We start from the raw sequence: 22189 nt of genomic DNA, 5'->3' as shown, positions 1-22189 counted from the left end.
GCACTCTTTGATAGTCAGAAATCACCATTAAGCTTTCTGAAATAAATTAACAGGGAAAGCATTGTTTGGGTATAGAATTAAGTTATCTTAAATTTTTTCTTTTTTTGATTGTCGGAGTTCCTAACTTAAGATATGTGAAAGGATTGTGAGAAGTTAATTTTATTGACTAGATCGATAATCTATCTCTTACTGAGTAGTTGACACTTAAATAGTCTGAAATCGGGAAAAAAGCATAATGGTTGGGTCTCGTCTTTCAGAAATAAGTTCAGTCCTTAACAGCACACAAGTATCACAGCCTTTACCAGGGTTGCAGCTGATGATAAAAGGTCTGTAATAAACTACCTCGCACTCGGCTCTGTCTCAGAATGGGGCAGCAGGGAGCTGATCAGATAGTCCTCCTGGGACTTCCCTGTTCCCAGATGGCTGTACCCACACTTCATAGATAATTGCCCTCAGTAAATGTGGAAAAGGTTTATACATTACTTCATTTTGGACATTCTGCAGTTGAAATTCATCTGAAACTAACTTAACAATTGGGTTTATATATAGATCTGTTGATTTAAAGTTGATCTTCAGTATTTTATATTTTGAACATTTCTTGTTGGATCTGATATTTAGCCCATGTATACCTTGTTTTCTTTATAGTAACTTTAGATATAAATTACTTCTGATTGATTTTATACCTTCCTTCAAATTTCAAATACTTCAATTAAAAGCAAATTTTTCAGAAGGTGATTATTTCAAAGATGCTGCAGAAATATTTTTTAAAAATTAAAGAGGTTGGGACGCCTAGGTGGCTCAGTTGGTTAAATGTCCAACTCTTGGTTTCCGCTCAGGTCATGATCTCACGGTTGTGAGTTCAAGCCCCGCATTGGGTTCTGTGCTGACAGTGTGGAGCCTGCTTGGGATTCTCTCTCTCTCCCTCTCTCTCTGCCCTCCCCACTCATTCTATCTCTCAAATAAACTTCAAAAAAAAATTTTTTTAAGAGCTTTTAAAAAAAATTAAAGAGGTAAAGGGGCTCCTGGGTGGCTCAGTCAGTTAAGTGTCCGATTCTCGATCTCAGCTCAGGTCTTGATCTCAGGGTCGTGAGTTCAAGCCCCGTGTTGGGCTCCACACTGGATGTGACGCCTACCTAAAACAAACAAACAAACAACAAAACTAAAGAGATAGGAGTTCTTTCTCCTTTCATTATTTTAAAGCTTCATACACTGGAAACAATAAATTACTTCCCGTTTTATATGCTGAAGGTAATAATCTTTCTCCGGATGTGATTTACAGAGATGGTTGACTGATACTCTTCATATTGAATTGTTCTTTCAGTCAGTGCTGGACGAGATGATGGTGGAACAAACAGATCTTGTGCGTTTGCGAATGGTTAGGATGTCCAATGTGCCAGACACGCTTTACATGGTTAGTACCGCTGTGCCACAGTGCTGTCACATGATGAGCCACCAGCAGATCAGCAGTCACCAGTCAAGCCCTCCTTCAGTCGTAGCCAATGAAATTCCAGGTGAGGCAGTAGCCTTCTGTCAGGCATTTATATTTAAATGAATAATCTGATCATTTTTGTAGCCTTTTTTATATGTGCTCATTCTCTCAGCTTTCCAAAATTCATTACTCATTGTTTTCATAATAGGCTCGGTTTTTTGTTTCATATTTTATTTTCCAGTAACAGGTGTATACAGGTTTTCCGGTTAGCACAGAGTTTCTCAACCTTAGCTGTCTTGACATATGCTTTGTTGAGGGGGCTGTCCTGTGCACTGTGGGGTGTTCAGCAGCATCCCTGATCTGCATTCACTAAATGCCAGTAGCATGCACACACACACACACACACACACACACACACACACCCCTTTGTGACAACCCTTTGAAAACATTTTTATGTTTCTAGACATTGCTAAATGTGCCCTGTGGGGCAAAATCGCTTCCTGTTGAGAACCACTAGTTCAAAGGAATTCAGATTTTTCATCACCATAAAGTATTTCTCACAGAAGACTCTTTGAGTTATAAACTTGTATCTTTTGAGTCTAGACATGTCCCCTGAAATGTTATCACTGTTGGTTTCCTAGAGATCCATCCAGCTTCCCAGGATCTGCTCTGTGAATTCTGTTGGTAGTGCAGGCTTATGTGATGACTTTGAGGAAATCGACCATAGATTGAGATATAACTGTTATATCCAAAATTTTCTGAGCATCAGGTGATGTTGACTTTAACCAAAGGGCTCTAGTGTCCATCTTTAAGGTAAGAAAATGCACAGTGATCTGGGGGGTCAGAGATTTACAGCTCTTGCCAGTTACTACTGCAAAATTGAAACACATTGCAAACTGTATAGCGCTATTAGAAATAGCCCCATTCAGGTGCCTGGGCATCTGACTTTGGCTCAGGTCATGATCTCACGGTTTGTGAGTTTGAGTCCCGCATCCAGTTCTGTGCTGATCGCTTGGAGCCTGGAGCCTGCTTTGGATTCTGTGTCTCTCTCTGTCTCTCTGCTCCTCCCCTGCTCACTCTCTGTCTCTCTCTCCTTCAAAAATAAATAAACATTTAAAAAAAAATTTAAAAAAAAAAGGAAAAGAACTAGCCTCATTCATTTTCTGCTTATAAATATTGTTTCAATTAAGGATAAATTAAAAAAAAAATAACTTTTAATTGAGCACATTTTATTCTGGGACTAATGTCTGATCAGTTGTTGGCCTTATCAGATTTGGCCACTAGTGACAAAATACTGACTGTCATTTATTTAAAGTATACATTAGACAACAGTATGAAGAGAAATGTTTCTGTAGCTAATTTATGCAGATATTGAAGCTACAGTAATTAGCCGGTTTTTATCAGCTCAAATTAATACAATTAAATAGCGTAATTTAATCTTAGAACTGAATCTAAAAAGCCCAAAGACATTCACAATTAAGTACATTCAGAAGAGTAGGACTTGTTGCCTTTCTTGTCTTGCTTTAACAAGACCTGGCCCTGTTCTGGTGTTATCTGATACTTCCCTCTTCCTTGCCCACCACACTCTAAGGAAGGCCATGTAGCTTATTGGAGAAGACTCATGGGCTCATATCCTGGCTCTGCCACTTTTATGTGACTTTGGGTAAGGTTACTTACTTAGCATTAATTTCTTCATCTGAAAAATGGATATAATGTCTCCTTTCTAGTGTTGTTAATGAAGATTCAAGGAAGTCCCATGAGTAAGATGCTTAGGAGTATGCCTGGAACAAAGTAAGCACTCAGTAAATGGTCGCTCCCTTTCCCCAGAAATAATAACCAGTGGCTACTCTAGTCAGTTTGTCTCTTAGATATAGAAGACTCCATCCTCGACTCCCCACCCTCTGCTATAGCCTTAGTCTAGGTTCCCAATTGGTGTTCCTGCCTCTAACCTTACTCCCATTCTGGCCTTTACACCAGGACTCGGCAAACATTTTCTGGAAAGGCCATTTGGTAGATACTTTAAGTTTTGTGGGCCATGCAGTCTCCATCACAACTACTCAACTCTGTTGTCAAGAGCAACCACAGACGATACGTAAACAAATAGATGTAGCTGTGTGCCAGTACAACTTTATCGACAAAACAGGCAGCAGGCTTGATTCAGCCTACAGGCCGTAGTCTGCCAACCCCTGCTTTACACTGTTCTCAGAGCACGCTTTCTGTCACCGCCCTGATCCTGTCCTTCCTTCCCCTGCACAAGGGAGTACCTGTTGTTCACAACATATAATTTAAATTCCTTATCGTAATATGCAGGCTCATTCGTGATCTGTTCCTACCCATCTTTCTCGCCTTCTCTCTTAACACTACTCCTGCTTGTACCTATGAACCCTGAGTTCGCTAATCCTGCCAGCTGCTTGTGCCATACTGTCACCTGCGTGTTTGATACATGCCTTGTCCTTCTGCTCGAGACACATACCTTCACTCTACTTTCTTTACCTGCCTGGGTTTTCTCTCATTCTTCAGGACTCCACTCAGGATTCCCCTCCTCCAGGAAACCTCTCTTGCCTGCCTCCATCTGAGGTGGACCCTTCCTCCACGTCCCGTCAGCATCCTTCACATGTTTGCCTTTGTGACCACTTAGGGCCTGTGCTCTACTGCTTTACTCAGTTTACTTCACTAAAACTAGAGCTCTTCGAGGACAGGGATCATATCTTTGATTCTGAACACCCCAGTACCCAAGCCCAATACCTAGCACATAACCAGGACTCAGAAACTTATTTGAATAAAAGAATGAATATATTTAAAAGATTTCTGAAATACCCTGAGATGTAGAAGAGAATATATGCAAGTAAAATTTTAGTTAGGTTGTGAACTAAGAAGACAGTTCAGTAACTGTTTCGTATTATCAGCAGCATTTTGAGCACAGTGAAATTTTATTAAAACTTTAAAAAATAATTAGAAGCACATAAATTAGTATTTTCCAGGAAATTAAAATTCTAATGCAGAACAACACAGGCCTTCTTGCTTGTGCTCAGTGGGGGACCTTTGATGCAGCTCAGATATTTTGCCTACAGAGTGTTTTTCTTTTTTCAGTTCCTCGTCTTCTCATTATGAAAGACATGGTTAGACGTCTGCAGGAACTACGGCACACTGAGCAGGTGCAGAGAGCCTATGCACTCAACTGTGGGGAAGGCGCCACGGTCAGCTATGAAATTCAAATTCGAGTGTTAAGAGAGTTCGGTCTTGCAGACGCGGCTGCAGAGCTCTTGCAGGTGGGGATGGCATTCGACTGTGTGAAATAGGGAGCCTGTGCAGGTGGTATTTCAGACATTCCAGGAGCCCTCCCAGCACGCATCTGCTTCTTAGTGCATGCCCTTTCACTGCCTCATGGGTCTGGGATAGCCTGGAAGTCCCCCCTGGGTAGAGGCGGGGTGTGGAGTAGATGGAGCACATGGGCTCTGGTGGGAGAGCTGAAGTTATAGTTTGGCTCTGCTGCTCACCAGTTAACTTGGGCCACTTAACCACTCCCAAGTATCAGTTTCCTTACCAATAAAGTGGATGTTGTGAAGACGAGAGGTGCTGTATGTAAGCAGCTATGTCTCTTAATACCTAATAGGCCTGCTAAAAGTTAATGGTGTGCATGCCCATCAAAGGTGAAAAAGGAAGCAGAAAATTCTGACCTTCCACTGCTCTCTGTCCCTCGTTGGGTCTCTAGATTTCGGGTTGTGGCCTACTACCAGACTTAACAGGTCTTCCAGATGCCCCTCTTATTCCTCTCCCCTCCTCTTCCGTATAATAAGAAATTTTTTGCATGATGTTGCAAATCCTATAAGCACGAGAATCAAAAACTGAATGTGGGTTTTTTTTTGTTTTTTTTTGTTTGGTAACCAGCATGGGGAAAAAAACTCCCTTGTGACCAAGTACAGGAGCAGGAGCAGTAGCATTGGTTTTGCAGTGAAGGAAGAATATGTAAAGTAGTCTGCTCACAGCCACTAAATCAGAACCTAAAGTAGAATTTAATTTTGTCTGGTCAAGTGATTGAATTTTTTTTGCCACTGACTCTAGACTTGTTTAGCTGGAGTCTTCAAAGGGGAATGTGGTGTGATGTTCTTAGGCAAGGGAGCAGGCCACTTACAGGTTCTTGATTTTCTTTTTTTTGCTGTGGATTCCATCCATGAAATAGTCTTGTATACTATACATTTCTTTCCCCCTTGACATTCTAAACTGTATCTTAATTTGGTATCTTAAATTGCATTAAAGTTTTACAGATTAAGTATTCTTACATAATGTTTATCAAAATGCTCATAAAACTGAGTTACATGTAATAGGTAAGGATTAGTATTTTATAGTTTTTATTTCAGACAGAGTGCAGATGTTTTGTAAGAAAGTTCTAGGAGGATCTTTACTTGTATGCCTTTTTGTCCTTTGGTATTTAATTTTATTTTCTCAGCAAAGACTCATTTGAATTAGGTTTTATTTCCTGCTTTTGCATTATCACATAATCTTGCAGGAGATTACCAACCTGCTTGCTGGAATATTTAGTTAAGCTCTTCTCCTTGATAGCTGTATCTTAGGCTATAGAGACTCCACTCTATCCTTTTGTGCTATTATTAAGGTAAATTTTTCTTGGGCTTCTGGCCTAGAGAAATAATGTTGTGCCTTTTACTCTTGCTGAATGTGGTTTTCTTAGGATCTCACTTAATGCTCTCAGCCTGTAAATTTCTATCTAGAAAATTTGCTGATAAATGTCTTGTTTGTTTAAATCTTTCAGAATCCTCACAAGTTCTTTCCGGATGAACGTTTTGGGGATGAAAGTCCGCTCTTGACAATGAGACAGTCTGGGAGATGTCGAGTTAACAGTACCCCCACTGCAGAAACCATGTTTACAGATCTGGACTCTTTTGTGGCCTTCCATCCACCCTTGCCCCCACCGCCACCTCCGTACCACCCCCCAGCGACCCCAATCCATAACCAGCTCAAAGCAGGCTGGAAACAAAGACCTCCCAGCCAGCATCCTTCGCGTTCATTCTCTTATCCCTGTAATCATTCACTGTTTCACTCCAGAACGGCCCCTAAAGCCGGCCCCCCTCCCGTCTACTTGCCAGGTGTTAAAGCAGCAGCACCTGATTGCACCAACACCACAGGACTGGGGAGACAGACTGTGGCCACCGCCGCCACCGCCACCACCTCAGCAGCAGTAACTTCTGAGAAACAAGTGGTAAGTTAACATCTCACTAATTTAGGGCAAATAAAATGTTCATGGAATATGAGAGGCGGTTTCCCTGACTCCAAGAGCCCTAGTGGGACTCAGCAGTGCCCAGAAGTATTGCCACCAAGCCGAAAGCGTGGACTCCAGGACTATGGAGAGAGGGAGGTAAGGCCAAGTGAGAAGACAGGAAGAGAGACAGGGTGTGTGGGGAGGGTGGTTGGCACCTTCCTTGTCTTTGTGTTCATTGTAGGTACTTAGAAGGGATGATGTTACTGGGCAGTGCCACTGGATGCTCTCGGTTTCACGATGCTCCATTCAAACACACGTCTAGAATCTGCCCTAGCTTCTCTTCTATAGAATCTGCTCTTCTACCAAATGCTTTGATGGGGTAGGAAAGGAAAGTTATTTATAGCTAAGTGTACTGTCAGGAGCAATGTGGCAGAAGATTCCCCATTCAGAAAGTAGATGGATGATCGGTCCTCATGCCTGCGTCGGCCTCTGGCAAGCTCTTCCGTCAGGAGGCTCATTTGACTAGGAACCACAGTAGCTAGCGTTAATAGCTAGTAAATTAAGTGAGGACCTTGTTCAGTTTTGCACTGAATGAAAGGTTGAATTTCTGTTTATATAATACCTCTGAAAAAAAATAGTGATTTTTAAGTCCTTCTGCTCAGTCACACATTATCAGTGGCCTTCAATAGAAAAACAAAAGAGGGGTGCCTGAGTAGCTCAGTCGGTTGGGTGTCTGACTTTGGCTCAGGTCATGACCTCATGGTTTGTGAGTTCGAGCCCTGCGGCAGGCTCTGTGCTGACAGCTGAGAGCCTGAAGCCTGCTTTGGATTCTGTGTCTCCCTCTCTCTCTGCCCCTCCCCCACATGCACTCTGTCTCTGTGTCTCTCAAAAATGAACAAACGTTAAAGAAAAAAATTAAAAAAAAAAAAAAGAAAAACAAAGGATACATATATTAATTCAGGGAATCTTTATTAAAGTGTGGCTTTTGGAGGGGTGCCTGGGTGGCTCAGTCAGTTGAGCGTCCGACTTCGGCTCAGGTCATGATCTCGAAGTTCATGGGTTCGAGCCCCGCGTCAGGCTCTGTGCTGATAGCTCAGAGCCTGGAACCTGCTTCCGATTCTGTGTCTCCCTCTCTCTGCCCCTTCCCTGCTCATGCTCTGTCTCTCTCTGTCTCTCAAAGATGAATAAACATTTAAAAAAATTTTTTTAATACAGCTTTTGGAATCTGTGGACTAGTGTACACCTTGGGTCAAATTATATTCTTTCCTCACTTTATACCCTGCTACCTACTCTCCCACCTGTCCTCCCAAGCCCTTAAAAAAAGAAGAAGCAACAGAGGTCGATAGTATTTGATAAGGCAAGTTCCCATCCTGTTGGCCCGGCCCTTGGTTTTACAATTACAAAGTTCTATTTTTTTTCAATTTTATTTTATTTTGAAGTTTCTTTTCAGAAAGGACAGACATGCACACGATCAAGGAAGGGGCAGAGAGAGTGAGGGAGAGAGAATCCTAAGCAGACTCTGCGCTGTGATCACAGAGCCTGACTTGGGGCTTGATCCCACAAACCGCAAGATCATGGTTTGAGCCAAGATCAAGAGTCAGACCCTTAACTGACTGAGCCACCCTAGTCCCCTTACTTTTTATTTTAAATAAAATTCCTTTTACAGGTAATTTATTTGTATGTTTGTCGCAGTCTCTTTTTTTAAGCTTTTGTTTTTAAGTAGTCTCTACACCCAATGTGGGGCTCAGACTCACAACCCCAAGATCAAGAGTCACATGCTCCACCAACCCAGCCAGGTACCCCCATTACAGTCTTGATTACGATAATGAGAAATAGGAAACAGCCTTCATATCAGCAGTGGGAGAATGGTTAAGTAAGCCATGGCTCATCAGTACAGTGGAATAATAATCTCAAAATTTAGCCACAGATTTATATATGCACTACATTTTGTGAAGATTAATATATGTGCAGAGAAAAAAAAAGTGAGAAATACCTTAAATTGTTAATGGTGATTATCTCAGGGAAGGTTAATGTTTTTGTTTTTGGGTTTTTTTGGCTTCTATGGTTTTCTATATTTTTATCATTCTTAAAACTAAGCCTGTATTACTTTTATAATGAGGAAGCAAAATCAGTGAACATCAGTTTTACAAAGAGGGTGTCATGGGCCTTTTTCTTTTAACCTCTCTTCCTTTATCTCTGTTTGCAGTGTACCCAACCTGTGCTAAACGATCTAATGCCGGACATTGCCATGGGTGTGTCCACACTGTCACTCAAGGACAGGAGGCTTCCAGAACTGGCTGTTGACACAGAATTAAGCCAATCAGTTTCTGAAGTAGGACCAGGGCCTCCCCAGCATCTGTCGTGTATTCCACAGAGGCACACACACACGTCTCGAAAGAAACACACGCTAGAGCAAAAAGCAGATGCTCGAGAAAATCAGCAGGAATATCCGGATTTCTATGACTTCTCAAATGCTGCTTGCAGACCTTCTACGCCTGCTCCTGGCAGACGCACCCCCTCCCCTTCGCGAGGTGGATATTTTGGTCCCGATTTGTATAGCCACAATAAGGCATCACCAAGTGGCTTAAAGTCAGCCTACCTACCTAGCCAGACCTCTCCTAAAAAGCAGGAAGAAGCTAGGAGAGAATATCCACTTTCCCCTGACGGGCATCTACACAGACAAAAGAATGAGCCAATACACCTTGATGTCGTTGAGCAACCTCCCCAGCGGTCAGACTTTCCTTTGGCAGCCCCAGAAAATGTTGGCAATGGTCCAGCCCACGTCAGGGGACGAACAGCAGTAGAAACTGACTTGACTTTTGGGCTGACTCCCAACAGACCCTCACATTCTGCATGCAGCTCTGAAGCTCCGGAAGAGAGACCCAGTAGGAGACTGGCCGACAGCGAGTCCCTGGGCCATGGAGCTCAGCGAAATTCCGATTTAGAAAGGGAAGATTCAATAAGCAGGGGAAGGAGGTCACCAAGCAAGCCAGACTTCCTCTATAAAAAGTCTGCCCTCTGAGAGCAACCTCCAAGTCGTCTGTGCCTGAGATGTGAAACATCCCATTTTATGATGTAACCCAACAACTTAGAGACCAGTTTATTGATGCCAGCGAACTGTTTCACATTAGTTTATTCTCGTTTTTGTATATACATGTTTATTAGACATGGCATGCTAAGAGGGTTATTTTGAATGCTGCATCTGTCTATTTTGTGTTTGAACAATTATGTGGGGAAGCATTTTTAAGAGCAAGCAAGCTGGCACTTTTTTTTCTCTTTACAAATGATGGGATTTTTTTTGCACTTGTACATTTATTTTATCTGTGTTGATTTTATATCAGTATGTTACACTTTATTGCCACATTTAAAGGAACTGTATTTTCATACTTTTTTGCATTTTACCTTTCATCTACCAGTTTCCACGTGCATTGGATTGCACACTAAGATGTATTTTCTTATGAAATAGTTCTGTGTTTATTTTTTAATTATAGAAATTCCAAAGAACAGCACATCAAAATGCTCCTCTCTTTTCAGTAATCGTTTTAGTTCAGAAATCTTCCTGCTCAGTCTCCATAAACCTAGTATCATTCTTTCTTACTTAGTAAGTCTTTGGGAGCTGGTCTTCATTCCTCCAGCGGGAGTCCAATCAGGATCCTGAAGTTTTCTGGTTCCATAAAGAACAGAAAGGAGCAAAGCCTTTTGTGCCCAGGCTTAAAGCTCTTGCTTTGTTCCCAGTGTGGACGCTGTCAGAATTCCTGCGAATGCTGGTAGTGTGGATCAGCGTATCACTAGATGAGGTTCTAAAGACATCAGATTTTCTGGAATCCTAAGGCAGTGGAAATAACGAAGTGACTTAAAGCTTGCACTACGGGATTTCTGGTTCTGAGCTTCGACTCTCCAGCTGAGGACTGCTTGCTGCCTTCAGTTGTCTTGCTCTCTGTGGGAAAAAAAAAACAAAAGGGCTTCAGTCTTAATGGATGTCATTTGGTGTTTGTAAGCCTATGTTTTCTTTTAAATGTTTTTCAAAGTGTGTCTGAATTTTGGTGTCCTAAAAAAGTTGTTGTAGAACGCATAATGCTTTGTCACCAAAAAAAGAAAAAGAAACCTTTTTTTTTTTTCTTTTCCCAGTGAAACACTACATGTCCTACTTGAACTCCATTGGGGGGCGCTGGTTTGGGATTTTACTGAACCACTGAGCACATGGGATCTTTTAAGATCCTCTCCCTTGGAAGGGCAATGTGTGAGCTAAGGACTGTTTTTTTTTTCTTACTCTCCAGTGTAAATATATTAGTATTTGAGTTTTTAAATCACTTTAACATTATTTGAGCATTCACTTTGTATTTTTACAAACACATACACACACAGCCGTAGCACTTAGAAGAAAAGAGACTTGCTGAACATCCCCTCATATGAAGGATGTCTGGGAGCCTCTTTTCTGCGTATGTATATATATATAAAACTATGAATCACTCACACTCACTCTAAAACTATGCAGGGCTAGGGAGCCTTTACAAGCTACCATATAAATGAATTACATGCACTTTTAAGTAAATAGGTTTCTATTGGGTGTCAACAACTCTGATTTCTCCCGAAGCTGTAGTTTCTCTTACAGTCTTTCCTACTTCACCCTGTGGATATACACTCAGGAATAATCTGACATTTTAAAAAATCCTAACAGTCGGTAGTCTCAAAGATGAGGAACTCATCAGTCTATCCGCATACGGCCAACCGTTGCCCCGCGTTGTGCTGCCCGCCGAGTTGGCTGCTGCTGGCATGCTCATCGATGCCGGCGGTGGTGCGCACTGAGCTCCATGCCTCCCGGAGCGAACACTCAGCCCCTGGGAGGTTGGCTAGCTTCGCCTTTGAGGCTCCTTTTTTTTTTAGAGCTAGAAAAACATAGGACTCTGTTCTCATTTTGAGGAGGTTTGACTCTTTATAATAGATGATGGTGTCTTTTGAAGCCGATCTCATTCTGTCTCCAGAAACAAAACTGTTAATTCCATCATATTCCTTAACGTGTATTTATATACATGTCTTGACATGAATTACTTTGATGTAGTTTTAGATTTCTATTCTGAATTCAGACCGTACCACGCTAGTACCGCAAATAAGAGTGAGTAGAGCTAATCTGGGTGGGAAAAAGCTTTCTCATCTCTGACCTATATTTTTCAAAATGTTAGATAAGAGCTATTTGACGTCACACGTTCATTTTTCTGAAAATGTATCAAATATTCTTTCATATTCCCCAAACATAAAAACAAGTGGCCACTGTTCCTACTTTAATTTATGAAGTTTGCTTTTACTAATTTAATAGCTGCTCTGACTAAACTGTGTGTAGAGAGGAACTGACTCTAACCCATGGGATTGTGGACTGGTGAGACTTTGCAGAAGGTAAGCAGATGTGGCTTGTGTGTGTTCGGGTGGGCGACAGTGGACTTCTGATGTACCTTGTGAGGCGTGGTGGCCGGGGTAGGTGAACAGCTGTGTGCCTCTGGCTTTGGAACCCAACTCTTCAATCCTTTGTAATGCGAACCTGGCACTAAAATCTTCTAATGCTGTTGTACTAAGATAAATGTGAAGCCTGAGTAAGATGGCTCTTAGAGAAAAAAAGCGTATGTAGAATATAAAATTTGGGACCTGGCGTGTCACTCAGTTTAGAAATTTCATGAGAACGAAATCTCAGAAAGAATACCAGATCTCCTCTTGAGACCGTGGACAATCAGGCCATCAGACAATCACCTCCCTCAGTGCCCACTGTGTGACAGTTTAGAGAACTACCGTTTAGCCCCTGGAGCAGAAAGAGAAGATCCATGTTTCTTCAAGATGCTGTTGGTCTTTTTCTTATATTTTTGTCTTAGTTTTGTGATTTTGATGGATAATTTAACTACAAAGTCACCTGTGACTCGAAAAGAAATAGCATGAAAGGCAAAAACGATCACTGAAAAGCAGCCATTTGAGTTTTCCATATATCACGGCCTTTGTCCCATCCCCCTTAGCCTTCTCCAGGCATACATCCTAGACCTAAGCTCTCCTGGCATTTCCAGAACCAGTTGGATCTTCAGGATTTTTAACAAGTTCTTTGTATTTGAGTCTTTTTGTCGAACTGTCTCTGAAACTTTACCTATTCTTGGTTTTGCGTCCTCAACTCTTTATTACAAGATTGCCATCCTTTATTGGATTTTCTTTTGGTTGTTTGTTCACATTCTGGCATTGGACGGTCCTTGTCCATTTGAATGAGGGTGATGATGCAGAGTGTGAAGGGGAAGGTGTGGGGGTGGCAGGGGCTCCCAGCCGACCCTGCACCAGTCTCTGGAGGGGAAGGGTTAACATTTCTCAGTAACTACTCAGCAAAATAGGTATTTTCGTGATGTGTCATCCTCCTTTTAGGGGGAAATGTGTTTCATGAAACACTTCTAAGACACTTGTTTTGCAATTCTAAGGCATTCATGTTTTTAGCTTAGGAATGAACTCAAAGGGAAATGACTTTTTTTTTTTTTTTTTTAATTATTATTTGGTTGACTTTCAACTTTTCATTTGAAAGTTACTATTACAGCAGCAGTGATGGGTGCTATTCCCGGTTCTGCAATGGTTTACTTTGTCTACTAAGTGGTTTACTTTCAAACCTCATTACACATAACCTTGCTAAAAGAGTTGCCGTCACACACTAAAAGGTATTTGACTATTTTCCATGGACACTGTCATATGAACAATGTTTTATGAACTGTTAAGTTGTCTTTTTGTCCTGGAGATTGCAATAGCGGTTGCACAATTGTTTTATTGGCAAGTCTTTGGGTTTTTTTTTTTTTTTTTCCTTCTAGAAAACCCTCAGACCATGTGTCAGCCTTCCACACTCTGAATATCATAACGCTGTGGCCGTTTCTAGAAAGATGACTTACAAGTGTGTGTCTTGAAAACAGCCTCTCGTGTTGGTGTGTTTACGTGGGTTCTAAGAGACGAGGTAAGCTCTGGAAGCTTCTTTGTGTACTACACGTGACTGTGTATCCGGGTTCCATGGGCAGGTGGTGTGGGATCCTGCTCTTAGATGGGGTGGCTCAAAGATACAGATTCCTGAATTCCACTTGCCGTTTGTGTACCACATCTATACTTCAGAGAGGTGGCATCTTCTACAACACTGCATTTCCTGTGGTTGTGCTGTTACTGCTATGAAGTCAAGTGCCTTCAATGCTAAAGGCTCAGAAATTTTTCTTAAACGGATTTCATGTCCTATGCAAGTGTTTTCTACAACCTGCATAACCAGTACTTTGTAAAACTTGTTTACGCTTCAATTGTACATAGTGTTTTTTAAAGAAATATATAGTATTTTTATTTAGGTACCTCCAAACTTGAATTCGTCTGTGTGAAGCATTGTAAAACGATACATTTCTCTTTTGAGTATCATTACGGTTGTACAAAGGTTTCCACTGGTTCTATTTTTCTACTGTTACTAATAAGCATGTAGCACTGACTTTATCCTACATATAGTTGGCATTTCAAATAAACGGCTTGTATAGAATCTGCTGACTTGGATAGTCTGTTTCAGCCCTGTAGCACGCAATCCTCAACTTAGGGGTGGGGTGATGGTACCACCCCAAGGGTAGAATTGGGAAGAAAGGTGAATGTCCCCTGTGTCTCCAGGGTTTCAGTCCATCAGGGGCTTTTAAAAATTATTACGGTTTTCTTGGAATACCACATTTTCATCTGAGTCAGATTCATTCTTTTACTTCACTGGGAAATTTCTGAGAGATTTCAGCTTACAAATTGTAGCAAAGTTACTTGCACAGGGGTCTCCAAAGGAAGTTCTGCATCCTGACCGCATGAACCCCCGCCCAGAGTGTGCCAACCACGGTGGTCGGTTACTGAGAGACCCAGATGTGTCCCAAGACTCATAGGTGTCCAAGCGTCTGCACTTTTTTCTCTTTCAAACTAGGGCTCCTTCATATTTTTCAATTTGAAAGGGTAATGGAGTCATGATCTTGATGATCTTGACTAGTTTTCTGAAAAATCATATGTGAAACAAAGTTTTCTAATTCCCATTTTCTCAATTGCTATAAAATCTATCATTTTTATTTTAATCATTTTACTAATAAATTCATTCTAACCTTTCCACCTTCATGCCTTACTAAGGCGATTCTCCATCTTAGGTTTAACTGTGGACTTTCAAGATAAAATATAAGGTGTTTTTTTTTTTTTTTGTATGTGAGCTTCTTAAAGATCTAAAAATGAAAAATTGAATAAGTCAACTTCATTCCTGTGCTTGCAGATGGCCCTAGGACAGCGGGTTCAGGCAGCTCCCTAGCCACATCAGGCCTCACCTTTCCTTAGGGCACTGAGGAATAGTTCTTGGGTCCAGCCTCCACAGCAGACAGCCAACAGGACACCTATTCTCAGAAACTTTGGACTCTTGCTGGAAATGACTTTTGTCCCAGAAACAAAGCAGGACAGAGCAGTAAGAGGTTATCATGGCAGAGGGGAAGACTGGCTCGACATGGCCCAGGAATGAATGGGAGGCGAAACATGCCAGATTCATGTTTATTTTTTTTTCTTTATTTTTCTTTATTTTTTTTTCTTTAATCAATGAATTAGGTACTTCCTTTAATACATGCTATCATTAGTGCTATTTTATTACAGATGAGAAAACCAAAGCACAGAGATATCAAGTAACTTGTCCAAGGTCACACACCTAGTAAGTTAGTAAAGGCCTCAGGCTCAAACCCAGACAGTGTGGCTCCGGAGCCCAAGTTCTGAACCATGGGATTGTACGGCGCACCAGGAGGTGTGGTGGCCCGGGCAGGGAAGCATAATGTGCTGGGGGTGGAGGTAGGCATGAGTGAGGCGTGCATTTGTTCCGCAAACATTTATTTGTTCAATAAGTAAGTGACTTCTAACTGCCAGACTGCTAAGTCCTGAGATGACGGTGATGAACAAGACACAGCCATGCCCATAACAATTTTTGGGTCTTGAGGAACAAAAGACACTGGATTATTACAGAAGTTAAGGCTGGGGGTCTAACCGGTCCCGGGATTGGGAAGACTTAGTGTGGAAGGAAGTGAGCTGCAGAGTGCAATCAAGGGAAAGCCCGAACCACAGCGCAAGGAGGAGAGGGATTCGGGGGGAGGGTTTCCAGGAAGATGCAGAACCTGAGGCAGGAGGAGTCGGGTCGGCAGAAAGTTGGGAGTCTAATGTCGGTCGTCTGCACTTGGCCATTCTGCGCAAGCTTAGACGCTCAGAGGAAAGGGTCTAAGCTGGAGGTGCTAGGTGGGAGTTGTCTACATATGTGGGCACGTGGAAAGCCTTGGGAGTAGATTGGTGACTACGGGGGAAAGGTTTAAGATGAAAAGAGGGCCCGGGGTGCCGAAGCATCCGACTTCGGCTCAGGTCGTGATCTTGCGGTTTGTGAGTCCCAGCCCCACATTGGGCTCTGCTGACAGCTCAGAGCCTGGAGCCTGCTTCGGATTCTGTGTTTCCCTCTCTCTCTGCCCCTACCCTGCTCATGCACACGCATTCTCTCTCCCTCCCTCTCTCTCTCTCTCTCTCTCTCAAAAATAAACATTGAAAACAAAAAAGATGAAAAGAGGGCCCAGGAATCAACTTGGAGGAACTCTGACCTTCACAGTTCAGCTAGGGGGAGCTGCTGGCTAAGGCCGCCTACCAGGTAGAAAGGAAACCAGCATATGTGTCATTCCAAAGGCCAGGCAGGGCCTGGCTACAAAGCAAGGACTGTGAGGGGCCTGGGTGGCTCAGCTCAGTTGGTTAAGACTTCGGTTCAGGTCATGATCTCCTAGTTCCGTGAAGTTCGAGCTCCGCATTGGGCTCTGTGACGACACTGCAGAACCTGCTTGGGACTCTCTCCCTGGCCATCTCAAAAAAAAAAAAAAAAGTTAAAAAAAAAAAAAAAGCAGGGACTATGATCTTCAGAATGTAGGAAGTAAAAGAAGTGAAAATACAAAGTAATGCACACCATGCTCCTACTTGTGGGAAAACAAGACAAAGGAGGTCTGTAATACACCCGCATAGATGAAAAGATGTCCAAGGGGTCTGTACAAATGTTCCCAGGACGGCCTTAAGGGGCGTTGTCAGCGGGTGGGGGCTTAACGTACACATTTTGTCCTGGTTGAATTTTCAAGTTACATGCATGTATTACCTTTTCAAGCTAATTAAAAGAAGTTAGAGACCAATTCCACCCTTCTTGCTGCTCAGAGATTTGGGGAGATAAGGCCCAAAAGATGCTTTGGGCTAGCAGCCCATGGAGAGTGAGGCTGGCAAGGCTGCAGACTGGGGAAGGAGGGAGTGGGAGGTGAGACGCAGAGACGAGCCTGAGTGGCTCTGGGGTGGGGGCGGGAGAGAGGAGCTACAACACCCCGTTCCTAATCCAGCTGCTTTCTGCAGGTGTTCGGAGATCATTCAGCAATAACTGAATGTTCGTCTTAGAATCCTCAAGGGAACACCAGGGAAGGTTTCCCGCCCCGCCCCTGCCCCCCCCCCCCCCCCGCCACGATGCCAGTTACCAGAACCTACCATCCCCCACTTGATGGCACCAGGGGGGCAGATGAACTGAGACATCTGGTCATTCCTGGTGTTTGGTCATCCTGTACAGAAGGACACTGGCATGCCGCCCACAGGAAGTGAGCCTCAGGATCCCCAGATCCCCCCTGTCACGTTCTCTCTGCTTGTCTGGGTTTGAAGCGCGTTCCCTTTGACGGAAAGGACCGAAGTCAGGTACAAGGTTCTGCCCTCCGTCACCTGCTAACTTTGCACTGTCCCTGCTCCAAATGCAGCTTTACACATGGCACTGATAATGACACTGGGATTTTTCATGGGCTTCACTTCAGTGACCCCCTGACATGTCCCTCCATCTGCATATTTCTGGCTCACGGACCCCTTTTTATTCAGTCTCTGAAACCTCCCCGCCTGCCCGCCCCAGAGCTGCCCATGCACATTTCCTCAGATGCCCGCCTGAGCTTTGCATTGGCACCAGGGTGACGTCCTCCTCTGAAGTCTCCCCGGGGTGGGAGCCTCACCTCCTCACAGAGCCTCAGATTTGGAGGCCAGCATCACTGGTCTCTAAACTTTGGGGAATCTGCTGGATGGCGGCGGCTGGACTTCGGAGGGAGTGAAAAGCTGAGGACAGGAAACCCGAGGGAGGAAGGGCTCAGTGAGGACAGTCACGGGGGTGCCAACCACGGCACATCCGGGCCTCAGGGACCTGGGGTCAAGCAGCTCACCCTCAGGGGCCTCATCCTTCAATGGGGTGACAGCAGTTTGCTCGCTGAGCTCTGATGGTGGACTTTGTGTGTTTTGCCTCATAATCCTCAAGGCACCCTGAACCGAAGTCTTGTTCCGGTTCTCAGAGCAAGAAACTCCTGCCTCGCGGGGCTGCTGTGAGGTGCTGCGGGCAGCTGCTGCCTTCTGCGCCCTCCTCCTGAAACCCCTCAGCCTTACACTACTCAGCTACGTAAGTATCCTCCGTATCCAGAGTCTTCTCTGGGATGTACCTTAAATTCCTCCCCACCCTCCGTGCCTGAACTAAATGCAGTTGCTTTTCCCCTTTCTGTATATTCCAGAAGGTGCGCCAAACCCCTGAGAGACCAGAGTGTGCCCACTTCCCACTGCCCCCCACCCGCCGCCCCCCGCTGTGCTTCCTGCCCTGCCGGGGCCTTACCCAGCCCTCCGCCCTCTCCAGCTCCCAGGGAGGCCCCTGACCCCTGCCCGTCGCCCAGCCCTGCCCGGGGGCGTCCTGCCCCTGCAACACCTTCCTCCTCCTCTTCCACCTCAGCTCGGTCCCAGCTCTCCTGACACCCTGCAGCCTGCTCCCAAGCGTGCGCTCCTTCCGGCACTTTCCATGCACCGAGGGTCAGGACGACGTCGGTGCACGGCTGCCTCCCTCAGTAGCACCTCGAAGCTCCTACCATCTGCCTGCCCCGCTTCCCTTCACCTCGCCCCCACACTGGCTCTCCTTTCACACCCTGAGTCAGCCTGGCTGTTGTCCTCTCCATCCACGTCTTCACCATCTCCAGCCACCTGCTCTTCCATTTCTGCTGCCCACTCTGTGACACACCTTCCCCTTGTCCCCAGAAGGGCTCCCCTCGCTTCCTGCTCTCCGGCCCCCATCTTCCCTGTCCAGGTCCTCCTGATACTCCTCTTGTGCCTTTTCTAGAACTCTGGCCTCTGACCTCCCGACTCCCCACTCCAGGTGTCTGCCCCTTTCCCTTGTGCACTTTCTCAGCCGTCCTCCTGGCCAAACTCAACACATAAACAACGGACGTGTCCATATCCCGCACCTGGACCCAAGCTTTGGAGGACTATTGAAGACAGTCACATGGTCCCCAGCCCACACCTGCTCTCCCCACCTTCCCAAAGGGCCACCGGGATCCCGCTTGCCGCTTGCTCCTTGGCCTTGTGGGCCAGATGCCTTCAGATGGACACTCACTCGGCAGTGGCCTCAAACCAACACCCCACCTACATCGCCCACCCCTGGTGCGGGGAGGCGGCCTGGCCCCCTGCCCCCTTGGCTCTGGAGCCCACCCTGTCCTGTCTCCTAAGGTCCTCACTTGGTCAGTGAAGCTGTCTCACCCGCAGCCCCTGCTCTGGGTGTTGCCTCCTCACACAGCACTTAGCTGCCCTAGTGTCTCTGACCTTTCAGCCGCACCTCCCAGGCCCACGTCCTCCCTCTCTGTCCTGCCCTCCTCCCTGTGCTTCCAGCTGTTTGCTCCCCTCCCTCCCAGCCATCACACCTGGCCTGGTCCCCAACCACCTTCACGTGACAAATTAGGGCGGGCACTGCCCACCTCGTGCCCCCACGTGGAGGGCACTCGGGAGTGCTCTTGACTGTTGCGAGCTGACGTTAGGGAACAGGCTGGCAAGGCTCTGCCTCGGGCCGGCCTCTTCTCTCCTTCCTCTGTCTTGGGAACCAGCTACCCACAGACGGCAGAAACTCCCCAACGTCCTCGGTCAACGGGGAAGCCAGCCTGGCCGTAGAGACCCTGCTTGTCTGTCCCACAGCTGGTGCCTGCCATTGTCTGCCCAATCCCAGAGTTCAGGGTCAGGAGCCCATGACCCCATAGAGAAAGTCATGTTACCCAAATCAGCTTTATGAGGAATGAAGCGGGGTAGGGGAGAAACCCACCTATCTTACCTTTGTCTCTTGGCTCAGTTGGCTTAGAGCTTGTCTAGATCTCAACAGACGCTTTTCGTCTTATGGGACTTGGCAACAGTGACCCCACGACACCCCTAACTTCTGTGCCGTGGCTCCTGGGTCCCGTCCCGCCGCTCTGGCTGCCTCTTGGCTTCCTGTTTCTTGGCTCATCTTTTCAACCTTGTTGCCGGGCATCCTACCTCCTCACTCTTCACATTCCTCCCTGTGACGAGCTCATTCATTCCCACAGCTTCCATCACTCAGCCTGCTGATGACTCACGGCTCCACCCCTGCCTTGACCCCTGAGCATCAGGCCCGTTGATGACACCTCCTCTCCGATGCCCACCCCCCAGCACCTCCCCGTTCCTCCCAAACCTACCCGGTGCCACCACAGAACCCGTGGTCTCTCCCTCGCTCTTGTCCACTCGGGGGCCCCAGCCACAGGGTGAGGTGGAGACCCCGTGTCCACAGACCCCAAGTCACTAGTGGACACTGCAGTCTTCCTTGGACACCCTGGAATCCTACATCCCTGAGACTCCCACACCGTAAGCTCCAGAGGCCTCCCACTTTTTTAATGTTTATTTTTGAGACAGAGAGAGATAGCGCATGAGCGGGGTAGGGGCAGAGAGAGAGGGAGACACGGAATCCGAAGCAGGGTCCAGGTTCCGAGCTGTCAGCACAGAGCCCGACGCGGGGCTCGAACCACAAACTGTGAGATCATGACCCGAGCCGAAGTCGGACGCTCAACCGACTGAGCCACCCAGGCGTCTGCAGTGGCCTCCCACTTAATCATGGCGCCACCTTGTGGACTCGCGCTCCCAGCGCACTGACCCTCGCTTCAGCCTCGTCTTCCAGGAGTCCCTTCCCCTGCCCCACCGGGGAGACACGGGGCACTGTCGCCGTGAACCCACGCAGGATACAGAGTGACAAGGTTGCGTAAACGTGATCCTCTAGGTCCGGTCAGGCCGTGGACCGCGAAGGTTCAAATGGCAAATACGACAAAAACTGCCGCGCGCAGAGGGGCCGAGCTCACTCCACAAACGTGCTTGTGGGGGGGATGAGACACAACGGATGGGTTGGTTGTTGTGATGGTTAATTTTATGTGTCCACCTGACTCGGCCATGGGGAACCCAGATGTCTGGCTAACATGATGTCTGGGTGTCCGTCTGTGAGGGTGTTTCCAGATGAGGTTAGCATTAGAAGGCAGGGGCCGAGTACAGCAGGCCGCTCTCCCCGGCAGGGGCGCGGGGTGTGGGTACCCTCCGATCTGTTGAGGATCTGAATAGAAGAAAAAGGCGGAGGAAAGAAAAATGTCCTCTCGGCCTGAGTCGGAACATTGATCTTCTGAACTGGGAGAGTCCGTCAGCGCTCAGCTGCTGGTTACCTCGTCAGCTCCCCTTGGGTCTTGGGTTTTCAGTCTTGGACTGGAACCTCACCACCAGCTTTCCCGAGTCTGCAGCTGACAGCAGATCGCAGGACTTCTTGGCCTCCATAATTGTGTGAGCCAATTCCTCATGATATATACAGATAATATATATCGTATATATGTAAGTGTGTGTGTGTGTACACACACACACACACACACACACACACACCCAACAGGATATGTTTCTATATCCTATTGGTTCTGTTTCTCCAGAGAGCCCTAATTCAGTGATAAAACTTTTTGATCCAACTATAGTAGAGCTGCACTGAGGAGCCTTCAGGCCTGAGGCGGAGGCAAGAGAGAGAAGCCAGGAGACTGGCATGCGGGTGGGAAGAAAGGGGAGCACGAGCCACGGGCCCCACAGGAGGAGAAATGGCTGAGGAGAAGCCCAGGTGGGAGTCTCCAGGTGGGCAGTCAGGGCAGAACTGCTAAGGCAGGTGCCCGAGAGCATCATGAACCACCCTCCCGCTCCAGCCAGAGGCATCGCTGGGAGAAGACCAAAGATTTGGATGGGAGGTCGGTGGACAAGTCCAGAAGCCACAACTAGCCTTTTTGCTTGGGAAAATACACCAAGGACTAAGAGAACAGGGGATGAGTACCATGCGAGACAGCGAGCACTCTGTCACTGCAGGTGAACCACAGTAAAGTTCTCTGCTACAGAGAAGTCTACTAGTCGCACAAGCTTCAGGTAAGGCTTGATCCAGGGGCTCGATGCCCGAATCACCGAACCTCTCTCTCCTCTTTGCCTTCCATGGTGTCGACTCCCTCCAAAGGCTGACCCCTCCAGTGCTTAGAAGATTGATGCCGGCAGCTGGGAGAGGTGTGATCAATGAACCTCAACCACATAGCAGGGGCGGGGGAGCAGAGAGCAAACTGAAAACTGGGGCACTGTCACCAACAGCATGGAGACAAGGGAGCCGAGCGGCCGAGACCAGCATAGGTTGCCAGCGAGGCTCATCCGTGAGGGAGGACCTCCTGTCCTGACAA

At 46.1% G+C, this 22189-nt stretch overlaps 1 protein-coding gene across 5 annotated transcripts in view; it reads left to right on the top strand.

Moving 5' to 3' along the window:
* The window catches only part of BTBD7 (BTB domain containing 7), an 87079-nt gene extending 72922 nt beyond the window's left edge, over positions 1-14157 (top strand). For 3 of the 5 annotated variants that reach the window (XM_060620613.3, XM_060620612.3, XM_060620614.3), the window contains 4 exons: positions 1322-1511; positions 4520-4698; positions 6198-6644; positions 8851-14157. In XM_060620613.3, coding sequence (XP_060476596.1) covers positions 1322-1511; positions 4520-4698; positions 6198-6644; positions 8851-9666 — 1632 coding nt within the window. In that variant the 3' untranslated portion in view covers positions 9667-14157. The other 2 variants (XM_078447887.2, XM_060620615.3) reach the window with 2 other exon arrangements.
* The last annotated feature ends 8032 nt before the right edge of the window (positions 14158-22189 follow it).

This window comes from Panthera onca, chromosome B3 (genome assembly GCF_046562875.1).
Source record: "Panthera onca isolate mPanOnc1 chromosome B3, mPanOnc1 haplotype 2, whole genome shotgun sequence".
NCBI lineage: Eukaryota > Metazoa > Chordata > Mammalia > Carnivora > Felidae > Panthera > Panthera onca.
This window is presented reverse-complemented; position numbering and strand designations above follow the sequence as displayed.